Genomic DNA, 12625 nt, shown 5'->3' on the forward strand with positions numbered 1-12625 from the left:
TGACTGTCCTTCATCACGTCCTTCCTTCGTCTCCTCAGTCGTGTTTCTCACTTAGTTTCTTGTAACATATAGAATTACCTCAGACTGATTCAGTTTCCTGCTCCCAGACGCCAAAACCTGAGAAAACTCACTTCATTTGACTTTCTCTGCCCCTGTCTGAAGGAGATTAGATTAGATTAGATTAGATTAGATGTCTCACATGGAGGAGGCTGCAGCTGCTCTCCAGAGTAAAACTTCTTCATTCATGTATTCATCTTCTGTAACCACTTGTCCTGAGAAGGGTCGCTGAGAGGAGGGCCGGAGCCTATCCCAGCAGACACAGGGAGAACATACAAACTCCATACAGAAAGGCCCCAGTCAGTCCATGGATTAGAACCCAGAACCTTCTGGCTGTGAGAAAAGTTGTGAATGCAAACATCTCCTTGGGATTTCTAGTTGTACATGTCCTTCAGAGACCTTCACGTTCCCACTCAGAGCTCGATAATCTCCTGGACGATGAGGTCCCGTGAGTTAAAGCCTGCGATGCTGACTCGTGTGTTTTGGGCTGTGATTCTCGGCCTCCTCCTCCTCCTCCTCCTCCTCCTCCTCCTCCTCCTCCTTCTGCTGCTGGTGCTCTGAAACATTGAGATGTGGATCAGCCATGCGGCAGCAGATGGTCGTCAGGTTGTTATCTTCAAACCCAGACACACACCTGTGCAGCGTATTACCAACCAGTGTGTTCATAGCGCTGGGATGATTATCTCCAGCAATGAAACGGCCACGTTTGTGTTTACGTTTGTGTTCAGCTAAAAACTTTTGGTTTATGATTTATGGGCCGTAACAACTTCTAATAATTTATATGTATATAGGTTTTAAGTTGGAAGTTTTTCAAAAATTTCTATTTTTCTATTTGTTTTGTGACAGTTATAAATGTTGGCCGCTCACTTGTAAACTTTAAGCTATTGAATTTATAATAAACCATCAAGTCTTCACTTTTCTATGCAGGTAGTTCAGCAGTTGATGGGCTGGTGGAGGCATCATAAAACCAATCAATGAATCAGCTCCATAAATCCTTCATGCCCTTATTAGAAAGTCATATTAAAAGTTATTTTTTGTTTATTGAGTATTTGATTATTATTCTAAACTATAATCAGTTGCAGAGTGAGAGTATCTCAAACTCTAAAATACCTACAGGACACAGTATTTTGTCACCGCTGGGTCACATGGGTGTAGAGGACTTAAACTTTAATTTCACGGGGACTTTAACGCTCCTCTTAATACGTGACAGGTTTATTTTATAGATGACTAAGAAGTATATGATGGCTGTTTTTATTTAGACCTCAGGATGACACAGTGAGTAAGAGGCCCTGAACAACAGGAAATGTTTTTGCTGAAATGTCCCACAGCGACTGTGATTCATCCGCCATCTCTGGGTTATCAGGGCCGGTCGATACAGCATCACAGTCTGAGGGTGATACGTTTAGTTGTGACTGTGTGGAGTCAGCACCAGTATTCAGTTTGTGATCTACATACCTTACATCTCTTCATGTTTAGTAGAACACAGTAGACATGATATTACATGTTTTATTATTTGACTCCTGCAGCTCTCACAGAGTTCAAACTAAGCTAAATGAAACAGTTTTGTGCCGTTATTCTTCAGATCAGTTCAGATTTACTTCTTGCAGATCTCCTGCAGCTGTTTGCTTCACCTGTGCACAGGCAGCTGAATGAAGGAAGTGCTGCAGATAACAGGCAGCTAGAATAGACTGGGAGGTCAGATCAGTTTACTGTCATCAGGCTACAGCACGTATTCAGTTTAATCTGGGACATGAAAGCTTAACTTAACTTAACGTAACTTAACTTTACTTTCTGTTACGCTACATTCCTTTGCTACTTTACTTTGTTACTTTACTTTATGTTGCATTAAGTTACTTTACTTTACTGTATTTTATGTTGCATTAAGTTACTTTACTTTACTTTACTTTACTTTATGTTGCATTAAGTTACTTTACTTTACTTTATGTTGCATTAAGTTACTTTACTTTACTTTGCGACTTTATGTTGCATTAAGTAGCTTCTCTTCACTTCACTTTCTGTTATGTTGCATTACGTTACAGAAAGTAAATGTTACTTAACTTTACTTTAAGTTTACTTTACTTTATGTTGCATTAAGTTACTTTGCTACTTTACTTTATGTTGCATTAAGTAGCTTCTCTTCACTTTGCATTACATTACAGAAAGGAAAGGTAACTTTACTTTACTTTTCTTTACTTTACTTTACGTTACCTTTCTTTACTTTGTTATGGATTGTTATAGGCATCGTCTAACAAAGTTAATAAACCTTTTCCCAATTTTCATGGTATTCATGGTAGTGTGTACTAGGTACATCTCCCCAGAATTGTGACTTTACGCCATGATTGGTCCAAAAGACGTTTCCTCATTGATGCGTCCCAGCAGCTGGACAAGCACTGAGAATGCGTCCAGGCTTCGACTCAGACGTCTTCTGTCTTTTCTGTGTTGCATTGATTTCAGTATAAGTAAAACTTGTGGGGTTTTTCAATGAATGTTTAACTCTCGGTTTGTGTATCTTTGTTCATTTTAGTCAGCTGACTCTCCTCACGTACTGTCGGTGCCAATGACCTGGGTGAAGGAGGGGGGCATGGTGCGGCTCGATAAGAAGTACCTGCAGGCTGACTTTAAAGGAGTCGCCACTGATGACATTGTCTACACTATCCTTCCCTCAGATGGACAACCTAAATACGGTACAAACACTTTCACACAAATTCAATCAGAGCAGTTTGTACTTTCTTTGTACGTGTTAGTCATTAACATCTCCTCCATCTTCTCCGTCCAGGTGAGGTGGTGCTGGTGTCCATGCCCGCTGACAGCCCCCCAGAGGGCTGGCGTCCCTCGCTAACGGACGACCGAGGCCTCACACCCACGACCTCTTTCACACAGCAGGACGTGAACGACGGCACAGTCTGGTACCGTCACTACGGCTCGGGAAGCAACAGCGACTTCTTCCAGTTCCAGGTCAGCCATGTTGTTTCTCGCCTCACAGGCATCTAACAGAGTCCTGACAGTGTTTCAGTCTCTTCTAGTGATTGGGATTGTGCCTTGAGGTGTGAGTGCTGTCAACATGTGTCTCACCTCGTTTTCACTTGCTGAGCTCAAATTAAATATTTTACAGCTTATTTTTACATAAATGTGTCATTCTGGCTGCTCAGTTCAGTTCAGCAGAGCAGACGCCTCCTTCACTGGATCCTGCTACGTCTCAGGATTAATTAGAAGATTCTACAGTTTGTCTACTAATATATAAATCATCTGGCTGCATCTTATCTCTCCGATTTCCTTCAACCACACGCCCCATTAAGGTCAATCAGGTCTGCTAACCACTTGATTGTGGTTGTCCAAAAAACAACATTGAAACAGCCTTTGTGCAGTTGTAGCTTCCATACGCTGCTGCTTTACTGTACGTTTTTTATTAGTATTACCATACTAATAAACTATACTAATTCCTTCTTCTTTGTGTTTACTTTGTGGTTTTTATGGGTTTACAAGTCTGACTACATTACGTTACGTTGTTATGTCTTTACTTTGCTTTAACTTTACTGCTTTATTTTGCTATACTGTCCTTCTTTACCGCAGTTTGTTTCGCTCTTCACGTTACATTATGTTACATTACGTTTTTACGCTACGTTATGCTACGTTATGCTACGTTACGTTGTGTTACGTTACGTTACGTTACTTTGCGTTTCTTCTTTACTGTACTTTGTTTCACTTCTCTTCGCATTTCGCATTACGTTACTTTACTTCATGTTACTTTACTTTGCGTTACTTTAGCGTTACTATTTTACTGTACTTTGTTTCACTTCTCTTCACATTACGTTACGTTACATTACGTTACGTTACGTTATGTGGTAGGACTGCCTGACTGAGACTGAGCTGTACATGGCATTTCAGTAATGTAGAAAGTGTAGATTAATGATTCAAGGTCCGCTGAGGACAGGATGTGTTGGTTTTTGGAATTAATTTGTTGCTGAAGGAAACGACAAAGAACAAGTTTCATTTAGTAATTTTATGACCAGGCAATACACACTACACTGTGACCAGGAAACCTCTGGGGGTGGACATGAAAGTCTCATCCTGAAAAGGAGGAGGAGATGGTGACAGAGATGTATGTTGTCGTCCTTGTCATTTTTTTCTTGGTCTTTGAAATCAAACTCATGTTCTCTTGTGTTTATCTCTTCTCTCTCGTCCTCTGTTCCAACCTTCCCAACACCTCCCCCCCTCCTGGTTTGATTTCATTCTTTACCCTCCTCTCCCCTTTCTCTCTTATAACCATGTCAAACTGTGTGATTTATAGGAGGCTCTAAAATGTTCTTCACTCTTTGCCTTTTATTTGAAGAGCTACAATCTGTGGTTGGTTTTAACGTCAGCCACTTCAGAGTTTACTGTGCATTAGTGCAGCCAGCGTTTTGGGCAGGATTTATGTCTCCTGGTTTATTTCCTTCCCTGACTTTAGTTCGTTACTGCTCCGTCCTAACTGTCCGTGTGCCACACTGAAAATCAACCCGTGGCGACTTATCTTGATTAGCATTAATGGCACCAAATTAGCCGCAAATTGCCTCCAAATCCAAGGCGATCCCACTAAAGCCGACGGAGCATTCGTCACAGTGCGGTGAGAGGGTTTTCACGCCGCTCTCTGCGTCGTCTCGGCTCCATTAGAATAATAAAAAGAAGCTGCCAGAAGCTTGTGGCTACATCTGATCATCTCTCAGCCTCGCACGTTGCGGCTCCGTCCATCAGAGCAGATACATTTCAGTTAAATTCTCAAGTGTCTCATCATGTCTACGGGAAGGCAGAGTGTAGAGGCGAAGAAAGGCAAAACCCACCATGAGCTCAAAGCCTGTAAGCGTTTGTAGTTTGTCAGAGGTGGTGATTAAACTTGACTCTTTGTCAGGGTGGTATTATTGTCCTCCACTGTTGTTTTTTTTCTTGTGCGTTCTCAGAACTGATTGATTTGAAATTCACTCTGGTTTCTGCGACTTGGAGCTCTGCAGCAGAACAGAGGTTGTTCCACTTCACTCTGCACATAATAAATAAAAAACCGTATTGGAATCAGAGAGATGGTGATCTGGTGGCCCTGCAGCTTTAAAGGGTCTCACTTGGTTTGTTTCTTGTTGTTTGTGGCTCAAGGTATATGCATCTCAAGTAATAACTCAACAAAGAAACCAGACGCCTGTGCTGGTCTCCTGCGTCCATCTGAAGAGGACAAGTTTGTAGATAATTATTTTAAATGCATAAATGCTTTTGGAATTAAGGTTGTTCCTGGTTCAGGTACATATGTTTTTTTTAGGAATGAATGAAGGAAGAACGATGCTGCTTATTATTAAAAGTGACACTTTATATTGCGACATAAGGCCAGTTAGAGCCTGTTAATGATGTTGAGTGGTAGAACACAGAATAGGAAAGTTGATTTTCTCTCGTTGTTTAACTCCGGGGCACCGCAGCAAAATTTTCTTTTAATTACATGTAAAATATTTAACTAAATATTTGATTTAACTGTATCAGTAAAAAGTATACAGTTTAAAAACATCACTTTGTTCAAATTCTAGACCTTTCCTTTAAAGCTGCATTAATTTCTTTGTTGCCACTAGGGGCAGCAAATATCCCATACCACACTGACACATATTGAAATAGAGTCTCTTTAGTCTTTTTAGTTAGTAGCTCTTCCTAGCCTTCCAGCTAATAGCAGCTCTTCCTAGCTTCCTAGCCTCTTATCTAACAATAGCTCTTTCTAGCCTCCATAGTCTCCCAACTAAAAGTAGCTCTGCCAAGCTTTCTAGCTTCCCACCTAATAGTACCACTTCCTAGCCTTCCAGCTAATAGTAGCTCTTCCTAGCTTCCTAGCCTCCTAGTTAGCTTTTTTAGCTTCCTAGTTTCCCACCTAATAGTAGTTCCTGCTAGTTTCCTAGGATCCCAGTTTAGAGAACCTTTTCCTAGCTCCTCTTCTGTAGCTCCTCCTAATGTTCTAGCTTCCCAGCTAATAGTACCTCATTCTAGTTTCCTAGCTTCCTAGCTTCCCAGCTAATGTAGCTCCTCCTAGGCTGTAATCGACTACACTCAGAATTCATTTGACCTGATGTCAGTCAACTGCACACAGCATCCTCCTGTTTACCTACGTTTCCTTGTAGCAGCTACACATGAAGACAGAGGTGCTGTTTCACTCTGAAGAGGTGACTTGTCTTGAAGTTTTTGAATGTTGTGAACCTTATTGGATTTTAAACCTTATAACGTGTATTAAACACAGTGTCATTCACTGTATGTTGAGTTAATCAATAATTTGCTGGAGTTGCTCCATCTCCAGCAGATCCAGCTGACTCGACACAGACTCTCGTGACAACACATTACTTGTGATCGGTGGCGCTGACTCCAGGCTTCATGCTGGCGTTACATTACTTCTGACTGACAGAGCTGACTGCAGCTTCTTGAACTTTCCTTCCCGCCGTTCAAACGGCACCGATGTGACAGGAACAAGCAGCAGCGGAATAACTAAGTGGGAACGAAAATTGGCTTTTAGATTGAACAGCAGAGGCTTCTTCTGCTGCTGCTGCATGAATATCAAGGGACGGAACAATCCGGGGCTACACTCTATACTGGAGAGAGCTTGTTTGAGAGAAGTTTCATCTAAAAGTTTAAACAAAAAACTGTTTATAAGGAAGAATGGGCTGAAAGGAGCAGAGCCAGAACTCATGCGTAGCTTCATTCCAGGCACAGAAGGGATTAGACTGATCTGCCAGCTCTTCCGTCACTTATCAGCAGTTTAATTAACATAATCTTAAATTCTAATTGAAATTATCTGATGCCTTATAAGCAGGCAAAGAGGTCAAAGGTCATAGAGAATCAAAGCACAAGGAGAAAAGCGGAAGAAAGAAAACCGAAAGTCCACAAATATTTTCACAACAACATGATAATATAGAAAAAGTAAACCGTAGACCAAGAGGATAGCTCTGCACAATGGTTGGTAGCTCCTCCTAAGTTCCTAGCCTCCCAGCTAATAGTAGCTCTTCTTAACTTCCCAGCCTCCCAGCTCAAATTAGCTTTTCCTAGCATCCTATCCTCCTAACTAATAGTACCTCTTCCTAGCTTCCTAGCATCTCAGCTAACAGTACCTCTTCCTAGCTTTCTAGCCTCCCTGCTAGTAGTAGCTCTTCTTAACTTCCCAGCCTCCCAGCTCAAATGATCTTTTCTTAGCACCCTAGCCCCCTAACTAATAGTAGCTCTAGGTCCCTAGCCTCTCAGCTAATAGTAGTTATTCCTAGATTCCCAGCTAATAGTAGCTCTTCTTTACTTCCCAGCCTCCCAGCTCAAATTAGCTCTTCCTAGCTTCCTGGCCTCCTAAGTAATAGCAGTTCTTCCTAGCTTCTTAGCCTTCCAGCTAACAGTAGCGCTTTCTAGCCCCCTAGCCTCCAGAATATCATTGTAAAGCCATCAGGAATATAGTTTCTGCAACCTGCCCTAACACTGAAAACCAGTGATTATTTAAAGTGGTCAGCTGAGTGATAAAATCATTAGTTGTGCTCATTCAGTCATTTCATATATTAGTATTCTTGAAGTGTAGAGAGAAATTTGTGGAAGGACAGATGTTGTCCCTGCAGTGGTGCCTGATGCCACCTTCACTTTCTGCTGTATCTTACTCTTGGTGATTCTCAGGAGCTGCTCATCAGCTGTGTCGCTCAGATATCAATCAGCTGCAGAGTGAAACTCCAGAAGATGCAAGTGTCTAGTCTCTGATCTAAGAGTGACTGTTGTGTGTCTGCAGGTTTCCACAGAGGTGGCCCCGCTCATACAAAGCGACGCCCAGACCTTCACCATAGGAGTCCTGCCTCAGATCCCAGGGTTCCCCCAGCTGGACCCGGACTGCGACCTGCAGATCACGGTGAGGGATTGAAAATGAATACACTTTAATTTTATATATAGTCATAGCTGATTAGATTAATTTATCCAAGTCCAAGAACCTCATTTCAGTTCTTCATGTCATTTAAACCCTGTGGTGCACAGTGACGTCACATCTAAGCGTTATGAATGTGTGTGTCTATGTGTGTCTATGTGTGTCTATGTGTGCAGGCCCTCGAGGATCGGCTGACAGAGATAACTCCTTCAGCTCTGTCCTTCATTGACTCTGAAACTCCCAGCGAGAAGCTCATCTACAACGTCACCAAACCCCTCCCACCAGGACAAGGTCTCTCTCACACACACACAATAACCTTTAATCTAACTCCAGATTTTACCGGTTTCCAACCTGCAAAAAGTTAGCCCAAAAAATGTAGTATCTTTAGTATCCTAAGCAACTTTATAGAGAAAACGGACATGATTCATTCATTCATTCCTCTGTGAAGGGTCACTGAGAGTGGTTGCTGGAGTCTATCCCAGCTGTCATTGGTCTAGAGGTGGGGTCCACCCTGGACATGTCTCCAGTCTATCACAGGGCTAACACAGAGAGACACTCACACCTGCAGCCAATTTAGAATCACCAATGAACCTAACCAGCATGTCTCTGGACAGTGAGAACAGAAAGGAACCAGTCGGTCCATGGATTAGAACCCAGAACCTTCTGGCTGTGAGGCATCAGTGCTAACCACCACACCACTGTGCTGCAACAGACATGATAATGATCTTAATTTTTAATGTACTGGGGAGTGCGTACACTCAGAGGCCTTATCTTTGCTCAAGAACGTTGGCTATGGATGTTGGGGAGATTCAAAGCTGCTTTTCAAATCTAATTAGTGTCAGGAGGCTTCTGTTTCAGTACAGGGAGTCGGTTTCTCAGTTTGTGTTTGACTCTTCGGCTGCAGAACTGAGGAGGTTTTTCTGGTTTACCTCGTTAATTATCAAGTTTCACTTCTACACCATAGCTGACGTGCACCTCCCCAAAAATATAAGCTAACTACGCATGCAAAGACTCAGTTTTAAAATCAGGGATATATTACCTAAAGTAAGTCAAATGATCTCCCAATACAACAGGAACTGACTGCCAGCATTTATTAAAACAAGTAAATCTAGAAAGAGCCTTCAAGATATCTCCAAACTACTGTTTTTAGACGAAAAACAAGTACATTTACGTTGATACAAGAGAAATCTGAACATAGCTGTGACTTTAAGTAGTGTCACTGCTCTGGACTGGATTTAATCTTTACGTCAGACTGACAATAAAACAATGAATTACATAGATGATTGAAACAAGAAATTTTAACTTTGACAAAGTGGTTATTCTAAAACCTCTTTGTCAAAAAAAATAGTTCTCGTTTTAATCATTAACTTACTATAATAACAAGTTGTAAGAACTTATTAAGAGAATTTGATGCTCAAAAACTGCCTTGTAAGAAGAGTTACCTTGGTAAATAATAAAAACAAGCATATTTAGCCTTGATTCAAGACATTTCATCTGAGTTACATTTCCGTTTTTGCAGCCCATCTCCTCAGACTCTACTCTTCTCTTTGTTCTGTGCTGCAGTGATTTCAGTGAAAACACCAACATGCCCTGCAAAGACCAGTTGCAGGTTGCAGTATAAACCGAACTAAACCAAGTGGCGTGGTCGAGGCATTGTCGTCCATATGTGCAGTGATGCAGCTGACATCCACTCACTAAACAGAAATATGTCAGAAAAGACGACGTTCAGGTCACATTCTTCTGTTAGAACTCGTCCAAGAGTTTGTCGAGTCCCAGCTCTGAGTACGAAGCTCTCTCCTCCTCCTCCTCCTCTCCTCCTCCAGAGCTGTTCAGTTTCCAGCTTTGCTCGTGGCCTGTCACAGGAATGAGCGCCGCTTTCCTTTTTGCCGGATGTAATGTGGCGTTCAGTGGGGAACACACTCGTTTCGGCGCGGGACCATCTGTCAGTGTGGTGCATCATTTTCAGCTCTGTGTTTAATGAACGGGAAAAACGATTCACAATGGGTCGTATTCATCAACTAATGGACTGGCAAATTTGTGTAGAGACATCTTGAACCGAGCCGACGAGGACGAGGACGGCTTCAGATTAAAAAGAAACGTTTTTCACAGCGTTTTATTTTCTCACTAACTCAGATTTGACCCTGGAATCGTCCGATGTCCGTTACGTCCTCTCAGTGAAATGATAATATGGTTTAATTTAGGCTTATTACATCTGAACAAGGACGAGCTTTGACATCTGTTCTCGTATATCTCCATGAGCCTCTTCACTATTTATTTTGTTAATTTTTCTGTTGTATAAATGCACAAAAGGCAATGATTCATCTGGGAGCGATGTGCAGCTTTAATTTATCTAACAACCTTGTCTAAAAAAGTCTTCAGATGTAGAAAAATGACTACTGGTATCTGTTTATTAGAGATGTGAATAGACTCAGATATGTCCTCGCAATTAATCACACAGCGTCCGTACTTAATTCAGTTAGACCTGTTTTAAACGAACCTTGAAAGGATATTATTCCAGTTTGTATTCAACCTATCAACATCTCAGCTGCTCAGAAAGCTGCTCAGCTCATAACTCGGTTCACATCAACGGTAAATGCAGAAGGAACTTAGGTCTTGTTTGGAGAAGAATCGTCAGGACTTTGAAGCTAACCTTGGCATTTCTTTATCCATTTCTGTTCAATTGTTTCTTTCTTTCTTCTCCTTCTTTTGGGATTTTTGGAAGTTACAAAGCTCTGTGACGTATTCCTGCACCTTTGTAGGTTAAAATCATCTAATGCGGCCACACTTCAGATTCTGCTTGCTTTCCGCTGCGTTACAGCAGCTTTGAACACTTCCTGATTCCCAAACTACACATCTGGGTCGAGGTCAGAGTAACAGAACATGCGAGTTAATCATGTGCCAAATAAAAATGATAGCCCTGATGTTTTAGCCTTGAATTCAGACTAAGTTGTTCTGGAGTCTCTCCATTGATAACTGATACTGCTCCTGCAAAGATCTCCTGGACCAATAGGATTGTGTGGGCGGGGCTTAATGTGGTGATATAGTCATAATTGAATTTGTTCACAACTAAATGGCTCTGATTGGCTGGTGGACTATCTAACTGTGTGTAGGGTTCTTTGTCTTATCTCTCTTACATTCTAATAAGAATTGAGTTTGGCATCAACAAGCTGTTAAGTATCTAGTAATATTAAAGAAGGTGACACTTCCTATTAATTGAGTCATGGCCTGTTTATTATATCAGAGGATTAACAGGCTGCATAATACTCTGTCCCCTGGAGCTCAGGTTTAGCTCTTAAGGTTGAAGGCAGCTCAATGATCTAATCTACTGGTGGTTAGAAGCTGTGATTATTTTTCATATTACGTGCATCCTGGTCCATGCATGCAGCCCCTGGCGTCTTCGTTTCCAGGTTGAACACTGAACCTCCACCTGTGCCGTTTTCTTGTCAGGGGCCATCGAGCACCGGGACAGGCCGTACGCTCCGGTGAAACACTTCACTCAGGCCGACGTCAACAAAGGCAAGATCGTGTACAGACCGCCGGCGGCTCCGTCACACCTCCAGGAGCTCTACCAGTACTCCTTCATTGGTGAGATATGGTCCAGACATGATGTATGTATGATGTAATCTGACTGACACTTTTTTATGACGGTGCACAATCAGAGCATCCAGTTTGTTTGAATGTCTGCATTAAAAAAAAAGATTCAGGTGACTTAGAGATCTGCAGCAAGCTCTGTTTCTCCTCAGTTTTATATTATGTCTTTGAAAGATGTTGATATCCCCATCAACCTCATTCTTTCATTATGTCTTCTTTATTTATTTCTGCTTTTCTGCATTAACCACGCCCACTTCCAATTGCTGACCAACCACAGAACAGTAACCGGACACCACACATACAAAGCTACCATGCTATCACTAAGAGAGAGTAGAAGAAGAAGACACACAAGTTTTAAAAACAATGTGCAAGACGTTTTTTAAAGGAGATGTTCACGCTGCGTTCTTGAAGATAATCCATAATCCAGGATCAAACCTGGTTTAAATTTCTCTTAATCTGGGTTAGTGGCATCCATCAGTAAATCATCCTTATTTCTCATCCTGCTCAGGTTGAATCTGCTGTCTTTAAAACATTCATCATCATTTTTATTTTTTTATTTGTTTTTAACCCCACCAGGTCTGCCGGAGTCGCTGAGCGTTTATTTCACAGGTAAATACTTCATCTCCCTAAACTCTGACAGGAGGAAGAGGAGGAGGAGGAGGAGGAAGCAATTTGTCTTCCTCATCCTGTTATCTTTTCTTTCTTCCACCTCCTCTAATTCTTCTCATCTCTTTATCCGCCGTCCCACCTCCTCCTCTGGGCTCCTTCCTCTTTCTTCCTTTATTCTTGTCATCATTGTCGCCTTCTCACCTCTTCTCTTCTTCACACTCTCACCCACATTTCTCCTCCTTTTTCTTTCCCTCACCCGTCGCTGCTTCCAACTTCCTCCGTGGAGGATCATACATCCACGTTTTTCCTTTGACCTCAGTTACTCTCTTTTATTTTATCCTTCTCCTCTTTCCACGGCATATTTCTGTTTCCATTCTCCTCCTTATTAACTTCTTTCTTTTTCCTCCTCTTAGATTTTTCCTTTCCCCCTCCATCGAGTTAATCTCTTTCACTCCCATGTCGCCTCACTCCTCTTCATCGATCTGTCTCGAC

At 41.9% G+C, this 12625-nt stretch overlaps 1 protein-coding gene across 1 annotated transcript in view; it reads left to right on the plus strand.

The window, feature by feature from the left end:
* Window positions 1-2581: 2581 nt before the first annotated feature.
* Window positions 2582-12625, plus strand: part of LOC311509821 (extracellular matrix organizing protein FRAS1-like) — a gene marked incomplete at both ends in the record, with an annotated part of 43449 nt that continues 33405 nt past the window's right edge. Inside the window, 6 exon segments of the mRNA XM_084575258.1 lie at window positions 2582-2741; window positions 2834-3012; window positions 7805-7921; window positions 8110-8224; window positions 11381-11518; window positions 12101-12133. Of these exon segments, the coding sequence (XP_084431384.1) occupies window positions 2582-2741; window positions 2834-3012; window positions 7805-7921; window positions 8110-8224; window positions 11381-11518; window positions 12101-12133 (742 nt within the window).

The sequence above is a fragment of the Chelon labrosus genome, assembly GCF_963514085.1.
Source record: "Chelon labrosus genome assembly, contig: SCAFFOLD_182, whole genome shotgun sequence".
NCBI classification, from domain to species: Eukaryota; Metazoa; Chordata; class Actinopteri; order Mugiliformes; family Mugilidae; genus Chelon; species Chelon labrosus.